The 11,801-nt window shown below is 43.4% G+C and overlaps 1 protein-coding gene across 1 annotated transcript; it reads left to right on the forward strand.

The window, feature by feature from the left end:
• Positions 1-1,757: 1,757 nt before the first annotated feature.
• HAO2 (hydroxyacid oxidase 2) lies at positions 1,758-11,801 on the forward strand. Its single transcript, XM_059840346.1, has 8 exons — positions 1,758-1,856; positions 3,504-3,656; positions 4,432-4,583; positions 5,326-5,609; positions 5,988-6,203; positions 7,943-8,101; positions 9,802-9,871; positions 11,563-11,801. Exons 2-8 carry the CDS (start codon positions 3,526-3,528, stop codon positions 11,616-11,618), a joined length of 1,068 nt encoding a protein of 355 aa, XP_059696329.1. The 5' UTR covers positions 1,758-1,856; positions 3,504-3,525; the 3' UTR covers positions 11,619-11,801.

Below are 11,801 nucleotides of genomic sequence, written 5' to 3' on the forward strand. Positions count from 1 at the left end.
CTCTTTTGGAACAACAAGTCACTGCTACTTTGAATTGAGTCCATTGCTGAAAGAAGAAAATATATCTAGATGCAAAGTACAGCCTCTTAAAAGCCACAGCATAAACACAGAGAGTTTTCCCCTTTTCTGATCCAAAATACAGTAGTCACAGACTATTTTTAATTCATGTAGAATTATGATAATCATGAAAGCATAAACTCCATGGTTTGCTGAATTGGCTGCAATGTGCATCCCTAAAGTAGGGAAGTACTGAGATCAGCATAATGAGAAATATGACAGAGGACCCTGCAGATGACTTGTAGGCTGAACCAAAGATCATGCCAGACCAGATGTAGCTACATTTATTGCTGTGCTGTGCACCAGAAAATGTCAAAAATAAGGCACGGGGAGTGAAGATTTCCAAACACATTATTAGTACTTTGGTGATGTGATTGCAGCAGTTTTAAGGCCATAGTGCCTCGCAGGCCAGCAAGTACTGGGTTCTTTTTAATGCTTTTCCAAACCTAGGTTGAAATATATGACCCAAACCTGACATCTAGTGGAGGAAGAACGAGGGCAGGATTTTTCTTGCCTTCCCAGGGATGCACTGGGCTGCGAGCACACACTTTGCTCTTTCCAGAAGTGACCTGAAGGCTGTCTGCCCCACGGCTCGTCCTGGGTGGGGAAACAGACCAAAGAGATTGTGGGCATTTCAGCTAATTGTGCACACCTTGTCTAGTTCATGACACCTGTATCCACAGCTATCCATGCCAGAAGCCAGTTCCACAGTGCTGTCAGCAGATCATGAGCTCTGAAGGCTGAATTTAAAGTTTCCAAAGGCAGTAGTAGAGCCACCCATGTCTGGTTGAACTTGGGCAGGGTCTTGTGAGAGCATCTAACAGAAAGGTGTTCACTACAGCTGCACAGATGGTGTAGTGACCTACAATTTCTGCTGTCACAAATGTCATCTCTGCTCTCCTGGACCAGACCAGCCAGTTCAATGCCAGCTCATGAGGCTGCAGATCTCTTTAGCTTCCAGCTTTTTCCCACAACAGTAGTTCATTCACTGCCCCATCTGGGCTGTTTGAGCTGGGAGGCCAACAATACTTTGGGAAAGCTTTAACAAGTTTCTGAGTTGTCCTCTGCACCTGCCACTGTAATATCTCATTTCTCAGTTAGCAAAAATTAAAACTTCAGGTTCTCATACTTGCACAGAAATATTGAAGGCATGAACCCTAAAGGCTAAAAGAAGCTAAAAGCCAAATAAAACTGTCCAGTGTTTATTTTTCATATCTTAGAAATTTAAATCAATATCATAAATTTGTTGGTACCTCTGTCCTGATGAGAGCACTTGCAGGCCATTAAAAATGGCAGAATACAAGGGGTATTTTAGTTGTTTATAGACTGCAGGATGCAAAAAACATCTCCCACATGTTAGTAAATTATCCAGGCTTTGTAGCTGGGAGTTGTAACTACTCACACTGTCTATGAATCATCATTTTGGAAGGATGAAGCAAGAAGTTACCAACAGTTTAGAGATTCATTAAACCCCCTGAAATACTGTTGCTTGATTAAGCGAATGCAGAGCCATCAGCCACTGCCAAGGAGCTCAGCTACAGGGCTCTGTCCCAAGCAATCACAATGCTGACAAGGTGATGCATTTTTTAGGAGGGATTTTTAATCTCCTGATAGCAAAACAAAGTCAGTGTTATACAAACAGTACAAAGTTTACCACAGGATTGAGCTTTAATCTCTGGTGGTTGCTTATTGACTGCAGAAGAAACACAAGCTACTCAGTGAAAAGACCTCAAAATCCTGTTTGCAGGCAAACTTGAAGGAGAGGCTCTCACCCCCTGCAGCTTTCCCTGAAACCCAAAGTAAGTCTGAGCTGAGGTCTGAATTGGAAGATAGGACAGGGCCTGGATTGTTTAAAATTCCTGTTTATTCTGCCATGAGTGGACTTGGTTTATCTTATTGTGCTTGATGATGTTGACCTTTCTAAAAGTTAGAAAAGCAGAAGTTGTGATAGATGGCTTTAAGAATGTCACAGAGTATTTATGAAGACTTGTGCTATCAGCACAACTCTCAAAGTCAGAGAAAGCAGGCTTGGGATTCTTGCACCCTCTCCTACCCGATGCCTGTCAGAGCAGACAGAACAATACTGAAGAAATCAGTTGCATTTCTTCTTCCTCGTCCAATGAGTTCCTCATCTTGGGCTCTTAACTAGCAGAGAATTGTGAGTGCTAAATCTCAAATGTAAACACAGGTACTTCAGTCAGTGAGAAGCAGGGTGCCTGCAGTTTGACATGTTGTGTATGTGTACATAACCTGTGTGTTTATCTGTGCCAAAAGTGACCAACATGGGACACATGGGGCTGATTTTGGTGAAGCTTGACACCCTTGCTATATTGGGGTGGGAGGTTAATCCTGAAAATTAGGATATTTACTTCTTCCTGTATATTTTTTTGAGAAGTCAGACTGAGCCACAGCTGTTTTAAAATGTCATGTTTCCACATATCTTGCTAAATATTTATTTTAATCAGAACTGCAGAAGTAACTGCAACTAACAATTTAGAAAATTGACTTTGTCTGTGTTTTGTACATGTTTCTGCACACACGGGCATGGTTTGCTAAAATATTATTTTTCATAGCTTTCAGTTCTTGCTTCTTCAAAAGTATGTAAGTGCAGGCATTTTCTGGGCAGCATTTATGTTGGTTTGATTAGACATCTGGGTCACGAAACTTCGCTTCCATTCCCTGAAATGCCGAGATTAGTTCTCAGAAACGTTTCATATTGTGCAATTTGTTTTTTGCCAGTGTTTTCTCATAGCTTGTCCAAATTCTGTAAGTTCCTTTTATAGTATATATCAGTGCTCCAGCATGTAATGCAAACACCCAGAAGATATTTGTTACAGAAGAGAAAGGAAGAGCTGTAGAAAATGCTTTGTTTTTTCCACAGCACTGGCTTCTACAGTGACTTGTTCTCAGGGTCTGGACATAGTTTTACAGTGTGTTCATCCTGGAGCAGGTTACATGTAGACTCTGTATTTACTTGTTTCCAGATTTCATGAACTTGAATTCCATCCCTGTGCTCCATAACTAACTGTTCAGTCACGGTGCCGTCCTTAGGGGTAGTCTAACAAATTATGTTCTGGGACAAGCTTTGAGCAGAATTAGTGGAACAAATAATGCAGCTTGTTTTAAGATGGAACTTATGACAGAATTACACAATTGAAATAGCAGAGGACCTAAAATGTCCTCTTCAGGCTGCTATTTCAAACAGAATGAAGAGAGGCACAGAGATGCAAGCTTCCTCCTGATCTCATGGCTGCATCTGCAAGTTTTCCCCATACTGGGGGAGAGGATTCATAGACCGATGTGCAAGACAGGCTGAGACAACTCTCAGCAGCGCTTTTGTAAAACAGATGGCTCCAAGTTTTGCATGCAGTGACGTTAGAGCCCCTGGAAGAGAGAATGACAGTTCAGAGACCTAATTTCTGCTCCATGTTATTCTTTTCTTCAAGGTTCCCTACACCTCTCTCAGCAATGGCTATGGTGTGTCTTTCTGACTTTGAAGCTTATGCTAAGAAGTATTTACCCAAAATTGCTTGGGATTATTTTGCAGCTGGAGCAGACGACTGTACCACACGAGATGAAAACATCCTGGCATATAAAAGGTAATGGGAGAAGGAAATGAAGGAGGTTGTGCTGGGACCTTTTAAACTGTTTTTGTGCAAGAGTTTGGACTTGACAAGCAAAGACACCTAAAGCCTTGTCCTTTCCAGGCGGTCCCCAAGCTAAATGCAAAACCTGAGCACTGCGTGCTCTGATGCCAGACTGAGCATGACATGGGTTGGATGAGGATTTAGGGATGCTGAGGGTACAGGCAGGGGTAGGGTAGGACAGAGTAGGGTACAGTGTGCTATGGAGTGTGTGGCATTACAGGAAAGGGCATGAGCAGCTCTAATAGAACGAATTGCAACAGGGAGCTCTTGGTGTACAGCAGGAAGCCTGTGTGCAAATAGGGTGGGATTTGGGGAACATGCTGCAGAGCCTGAGGCAGGCACACTGAGCAGTGAGGACAGACACATGAAGGGTGAAGTGGAAGGACCCAGCCTTCCTGCAAGTGAAAGGAGCCTGGGGGAGGACAGTGGGAGAACAAGACACAGTGAGCTGAGGTGGGAGATGCAGAAATCATGTACTGTGGCCAGTAGAGCAGGACTAATGAAAAGTGGAAGTGACTGAACTCCTGGCTGAATTGACCTCTAAAAGCAAACAGAAAGGACAAAGAGCCTTTTTTATATTTTCTTTCATTATCATCTTATTATTTGCTGTTTTCTTCATTGGCTCAGACTCCTGCTTTGTAATTGGTGAACAAAGACCTGGTTTCCATGAAATTTCAGAAAACTCACTGAACATCTACTATCCTAAAGGGGTTTTTTTGCCTTACAGAATTCGTTTCCGGCCACGTATGCTGCGGGACGTATCTGTGATGGACATTAGGACTAAAATCCTGGGTTCTGAAATCAGCTTTCCTGTAGGAATTGCCCCTACAGGCTTCCACCAGCTAGCATGGCCTGATGGAGAGAAAAGCACAGCCAGAGGTATGCTTCTGCTCTGGTGCCATGTAGCACCAAAAGGTGTTGTAGAAAAGCCTCAAGAAGCTGTCAGGATGACTTAAGTGAGACTGAGAGATATTTTCAGTCTTGAGGGGGCAAACTCCATTCCCACTTTCTGACACCCTGCATAGGAAGATGTATAGATGGTGCTCTTCTTCTCCAGCTACCAACATAAAAAATCATGGAGTGTGCTGCAAACTGAAGACCAGGACAGGGGACACATTTCTGACTCATACCAAAAACCACATAAGTTTTTCAGTCCTAGGAGCTCTAGATGGGTTGTAAAAGTGGTGCATAGGACTCAGATTGTGAATTCCTTGTTACTGGTATAGAAATATCTCCCTTGGACAAAATATATTCCCTTTTCACAAATCCTCTGGAGAGTTTGGAGACCTGACCCCTAGAAATGTTTTTTCTTCTGTGTACACTAAGAGGACTCAGTCATAAAGATAAAATTCATGCTTTTCTAAAAAATGCAGATGCAAAATGAAAGCACAGCTTGGTTAATTACCTCTCCCTTTTCTGCTTTCTTAACCAAGGACTAACAAGAGTGCATGGTAAATGCAGTCATTGTCAATTCTGGGAAATAGCTGCCCTATGCTTTGTAGGATTCACATGAAATTGGGAGTTGGGGTGGTCTCTGAAAACAGCGCATGGTTTTGTATCTGATGGCTGGCAAGACCCTTCAGATGCCTTTGTTTCTGACTCCTTCCCAATGCCCCCCAAGCGGCCAGAGCAATGGACACCTGCTACATTGCCAGCACCTACTCCACCTGCACGCTGGAGGAGATCTCCGCGGCTGCGCCCGGCGGCCTCCGCTGGTTCCAGCTCTACATCCACCGCAACAGGACAGCTTCCCAGCAGCTGGTCCGGCGGGCAGAGGCCTTGGGCTTCCAGGGCCTCGTCCTCACCGCGGATCTGCCCTACACAGGCAAGAGACGCGACGATGTCCGCAATGGTTTCCGCCTTCCTCCCCACATGAAAGTGAAGAACTTGGAAGGAGCCTTTGAGGTTTGTAAAATGAGCCTGTCCTTTCATTCGCTGCGCTGGCATGTACCACATGAGAGAAAAACCACTGGGTAACTGCTGCCCTGGCATTTGCTGTACCGGGGTGTATCTTCTCCCCTGCTGGTTCTGCAGCATCCTGGCTTGACCTCCTGCCGGACTGGGTTCTGTCTTCAAAATCCCCACCCAGCTGCCTTAGAGACACTGATCTCCACCCCCATTGTAATTATTCTCCTCCAGAGACATGTGACATTTCTGGAGCTGATGAACATGTCTGTTGGCAAGTTTGATTAATCTCTTCTAGGGCAAGGAAAGACACCAAGGGACCTGCGTATTGTTGCAGCCTGGATGAGCTTTCCTTTTGCTGTTTCATTGTGGCTGTAGGGAGATGACTGCTCTGAGTACGGACTGCCACCCAACAGCTTGGATCCTTCAGTCACCTGGAATGACATCTACTGGCTGCGGAGCCTGACACGCCTGCCCATCATCATCAAAGGCATCTTGACAAGAGAAGATGCAGAGCTGGCAGTGAAACATGGAGTTCAGGGAATTATTGTGTCCAACCATGGTGGAAGGCAACTGGATGAAGGACCTGCCACTGTAAGTGAGAATGGATGAAAATGGATGTCCCACATTTTCCCCGTTTATGGCCTGCACGTTTGCATTAACCTGGGTGTCTCTATGCCCAGGTTTGTGTGTACACTTCTGGTGGACTTGAGTTTGTCCAGTGGCCATGGATGTGTGCAGATAGACTTTGGCTTTAAACTGGTGAGATCCATGCCTTGGTATGGGGGCTACCCACTGAAGTATTTCTTCAGCTTCTTGGGAGGGTTCTGTAAGTAGCACAGAACCCACTTAAGTGCGGGTAAACTCCTGGCCTAAGTCAGGGAGAGTTCCTGCCTGTGTCTCCATGAGCTGGTGCAGCACACTCAAACTCTTTGCGCACTGCAGCAAAAAGAAAACAAAGCTCTGGAACCAAAATTGTACAAATGAGAGCATAATGTATTCTCATTGTTCACATCTGTCAAAACATGCAAAACAATGCAGCTAGATTTAGTGAGAGGTCTGCTTGCGTATTTACAGGCTCAAGTCTAAACGGGAATTTATTGACTTACACGAGCCAGAAAAAGGATAACTTATCTGGAGAAAAATTCCCCTGCTTTTAAATTTGTACAAAGAAATCGTGCATTGTTTAGACATGTGTGTATTTCACTGGCTTAATTTGGCTTCTGTCAGTTTTTCCAATTGCTCTTATTTTACAGTTCTGCATTGCACAGTATCTTACGAACTTTCTTTTCTCAGTTTTCTTTTGTTAAATAAAAATAGGTACCAGGGAATTCTCTTCTATTCTGTGTCAAGGCTGACCATAATGAATTAAAAAAATATTTAATAAACTCAATGCTAAAGGCATAATAACAGAAATGGCATCCACATTAAACTGTTCTTCTACCTTATAAGTTGTTTTACACACACAGACAGGGCAGTAGATTCCTAGTTGGGCTCTACTATTTTTCTGGTGCCAAGCCTGGCTCTTGCTGAGTTAGTCCTAGAAAATTTCAGCCAGAAGGTTTTCAGTTTGAAATTCAGAGAAAAAAAAAAAAAGGCAGAAAGGTATAAGACACTGCAGAAAAGAGCCTTTTGGGTTTGCTCAGGAGGAGAGTTAATTATGTCCACTGCTGTGTCCTGCCCCTGGCTGTACTGCCTTTGGGGCCAGAGGCAGCACCTCTGCGTGGTGCTGCCCTGCAATGACATGAGGCTTACTCCATGCTGAACTCTACAGGAAAGACCTCAGGGAATCAGGAGACTTAACCTGGAAGAAATGATTGACTGTACTACATAGCAAATGAAACCCTTCACAGATGCTTTAGAGGGAGGCACTCAACAAGTGGTCACCAAGATTAAGTTGAAATGTAAGTTTAGGTAGTTTGAGCAGTAGAAGTCTGACATCAGCCTTTCTTGCAAACAGCTGTATTATTCATCATTGTCTCAAATAAAAGAAAAATATTGATGACGGCAGTTCCCATTGAAATTTATATTTAAAATCTTTCATAAATCTATTGAAAATGTTACTTTTTCACTAATCAAAAGTGAGAGCAAAGAATATCAGTAAAAGCAAAGCACTGGAAAATGGCATTAAACATCTGGAAAGCAGAGCAGGGAGCTGCATGTTCGTTATTCTGCAGCTCCGGGTGCTGAGCTATTTGTGATGCATTGTCACCTTTCATTTCGAGAAGGTATCTTACTAAAGCACTGCATCCCTGCCTGTCTCTTTGGAATATATCCTCCTTCTCCTGGAATCAAAAGCTGCCCTCAAGATGAGACTGGCTTCTTCTTTGCAGATTGATGCTCTGGTTGAGGTTGTGGAGGCAGTACGAGGCAGAGTGGAAGTTTATGTAGATGGTGGGATTCGAAAAGGAAGCGACGTGTTAAAAGCACTGGCACTGGGAGCAAAATGCGTCTTTATTGGAAGACCAGCTTTGTGGGGCCTGGCTTACAAGGTGAGTAAGGAGCTCCGAGTCCATATGCCTGCTTCTCACACTCTCCAGCAGTCTTGCTACTGAAGTCACAGAATTGTCACTGGTGGAGAGCACATTTTTTTAATTTTATTTTGCTGAATTTGAAGTGGAATCACCCCGAATTGAATGAAACCCTGACATTTCATCTGACTTAAAAACACCACTGAATTTGACAATTTCCTAGGATTTTGAACAATGGGATTTTGAAGGTGATAGCATTGTTTTGTGGGACCTGATGTGTTGTTGTTGCAATTTGGTGCTAAAATAGTTTAGGACTCAGGATCATCAGTGCTTTTGAAAACTGGAGCTGGGCTTATTTGCCAGAAAGATTAGTCTGACAATTTTATTTGCTTTCAGCAAATAGTTGGTAACAATACATGGTTTTGGTAGAACAGTTTCACAGTGCTATGAATTCTTCAAAAATACATAAAGAACTCCATGCCATGGATGGCTGAAACATTTTGGACCAGGCTGAGCAAAACTGTGTCCTGGAGGTTTTCCACTGTGGCCTGGATTTTCCACTACTATTTCAGTTCCAGCTTTGCTGCTTCTCAACTCCAGGCATATTTCTATGATCCAGAGTCATGAATTAGGCTTCTGATGCAGGAGGTAAACATAATACAATTAAAATGAAAATAATATTATTATACCAGTTGGGGGTTTTTTGCTAATTGTTTGCTTTTTACTCTCTGGATGGAGTCTTCCAAAACTTTTCTCTAGAAGAAAAGATACTTTTTTGTATAGTCTAGACACATTTCCCTTCTCTTAAATGGCACTCTTGTCCAGTGGTATGATTGCTGTGGATTCCAGTAGCAAGGGTTTGATCAAGAAATCACCTGAATCTCCTGAAAAAAACCTGTAAGAGTTGGCAGTACTGTTTCTTTTGCCAGTAAATATTAACAAACGGCCTAGGATGAAAAAGGTGCTCCTGTGAGTTGCCTGCACTTTCTCCACAATGGAAACAGAAAGGAGATGGGATTTTGGGGAGTTCAACTGTGCTTTGGTGTTGTATTCCATAGAGTATTCCTAAAGATTTATCTCAGTGGCATTACCAAAGCATACAACAGAGGAAGGGCATAAACCAGTGCTAGCATTGACTGCACCCAAAGTATCCATTATTGCAAGACATAAAAAGAAAATTTAAGAGAAAAAAAAATTAATCCTCAAGTATTTTATAGGAAGATCAAAATCTTCTATACATTTTATTGGCTTTTGAGCTTCTTGGTGTCACTTACACAGAGGAAAACACGTAGTCTATTATTTTTAAAGATTCAGTCCAGTATTTGAGTAAAGTACAGTTTCTGGAGTGGTAACATATATAAAACTCTCATTACTTTGTTAAAACCTGTCAGCATTGTAAGGCTTGACATTTTAAATAGCAAGCCCATTGGTGGGGGAAAACTGAAAGCTGAAAAAAAGAACCGACTACAAAATGTCAGAAGTGAAAAACAGCTTTGTTTTCTTTCCCTGTTCAGATGTATCCCAAAAGGAAAAGCATCTAAATTAATCTGTGATGAACTGAGCACATCCATCATATCATTTTAATCATTCATCTGCATGAGAGACTGGAATTGGCACGGGCTTAAGGGACTATCCCAGCTCTCAGGGCGCAGGCATCCTGCAGCACTGCTCTGTGCCAGTGCTGCTTTTACCCTGACTGCTTCCTCTGTTGGTTGGTGCAGGGTGAAGAAGGTCTTCAGGATGTCTTGAGAATCCTTCAGGATGAGTTTCGCTTGTCTATGGCCTTAGCTGGTAAGTATTTTGCTTGTCATGGGTGTTACAGATGTTTCTGCATGCAGGCCCTATAAAATGAGGAGTGTGATGGATAGGTGACAAAAAGGGAGTCCACAGGAGCTGTGATGGTTCTAGCTGCTATACTTGAGATTCTCTGCTTCCTGTGAAACCACTTGGCATTCCAGGTGTCACAGCAATGAAGTTTCCATAGAGGGAGTAGGTTAGAGCAGCTTTGTGGCCCAAGTAAACAGATGCAAAACTGTGAAGTACAGCCAAGCAAAACTTGGAATTTCTGTTCTTCAGGGAATGACAGCATCTGTTTTTCAGTATTTAGTGTTTATCAAGGTAAAATGCAACTGATCTTTTTTCTGCATGAAGAGTTCATTAAAAATGGATGCAGAATTTTTCTCTGTGTTAGAGAATACGGTCTGTAGGTGATTACACATGTTTTAAAAGCTTCTGTGTCTCCTCCCTTTACACTCTGTTTTTCTCACTCCTGCTCCCAGCTATAGCTGCCCTGTTTGAGCCTCTCACCAAACACTAAATTTGCAGAGTGCAGTGCAAGCTCCAGTTTTACTCTTGAACAAGAGGGTTATGGCACTGGAACAGGCTCCCCAGGGCAGTGGTCAAAGCACCAAGGCTGACAGAATTCCAGAACCATTTGGACAATGCTCTCAGGCACATGATGTGATTCTTGGGGTGTCCTTTGCAGGGCCAGGAGTTGGACAGGATGATCCTTGTGGGTCCTTTTCAGTGCAGGATATTCTATATATTATGACATGTAGAACTCAAGTGGAGAGCAACACTGACTGGGACACTGGAGCTGAAATCCCTCTGGCCATAGCGTGGGTTTATGGGTTACTTTTTCAACCAGTAAAGATTCCTGGGTTTTTTCCCCAGCAGACTTTTACAGTTCTTTTCATGTAAAAGGGCACAGGATTCAGCAAGGTTGGGATCCTTTTGCTGATGCTGGGAAATTCATTGAAACAGTCTTTTAGGTTGGAAAATACATTTTTAGATCATCAAGTCCGACTGTTAACCCAACACTGCGAATTCCACCATGAAACCATGTCCCTTAGTGCCATATCTACGTGTCTTTTAAACACTTTCAGAACTGGTGACTCAGCCACTTCCTTGGCAGCCTATTCCCGTGCTCGATAACAATTTCTGTGAAGAAATTTTTCCTAATATCCAATCTAAACCTCTCCTGAACAGAGGATTCAAGGTGCAGCCTCACCAGTGCCCAGTCCATGGGGACAATCACTGGCCTGGTCCTGCTGCCCACACCATTGCTGACAAAGGCCAGGATACCCACCTGGGTACGCAGCTGACTCATGTTCAGCCAGCTGTCAACCAGCGCCCCTATTCCACCCATATTTGTCCAAATTAAATGGCAATGCAAATCTTCACCTCTGGCCATTTGGCACACAGCAACCCCTGTCTTTTCTCTGTGTTTTTCTGCTGACTTTACTGGATCAGATTGCACCCTGCTCAGCTTGTTATAAAAATATTTTTTTTCATGTTTCTGACTCTTCTTATGGGGGGACTCCAGTGCTGAACCTCGGTGCTGAAGATGCTGCTGAGGAGTGGAAATTTTGAAGTACAAACCTATTCCAACCTGGCTCGTACAAGACTGGGGTTCAGAGCAGAGGGGCTTCCAAACTTCATCCACAGACCTTTCTCTCTCACCAGTGTTTCATTTATTGCAGGCTGTGCCAGCGTCTCAGAGATTGGCCAGCACCTGGTTCAGTTCTCAAGGCTGTGATCAGCCTCCTGCCATGCCCACCAAACAGAGGCAGCTGAAGCCAAGGTCCCAGCCAGACTGAAGATGAAAAAGGAAGTGCAATAAGTATCTGATAAGGCCTTCTGGAAACTTCAGAAGCGATTAGGAAAGGCTCTGTGTTAGCAAAGGTTGCTCTCTGCTTTTATTAAATGAATTCCATAACAG

This window comes from Haemorhous mexicanus, chromosome 2 (assembly GCF_027477595.1).
Source record: "Haemorhous mexicanus isolate bHaeMex1 chromosome 2, bHaeMex1.pri, whole genome shotgun sequence".
Taxonomy (NCBI): domain Eukaryota; kingdom Metazoa; phylum Chordata; class Aves; order Passeriformes; family Fringillidae; genus Haemorhous; species Haemorhous mexicanus.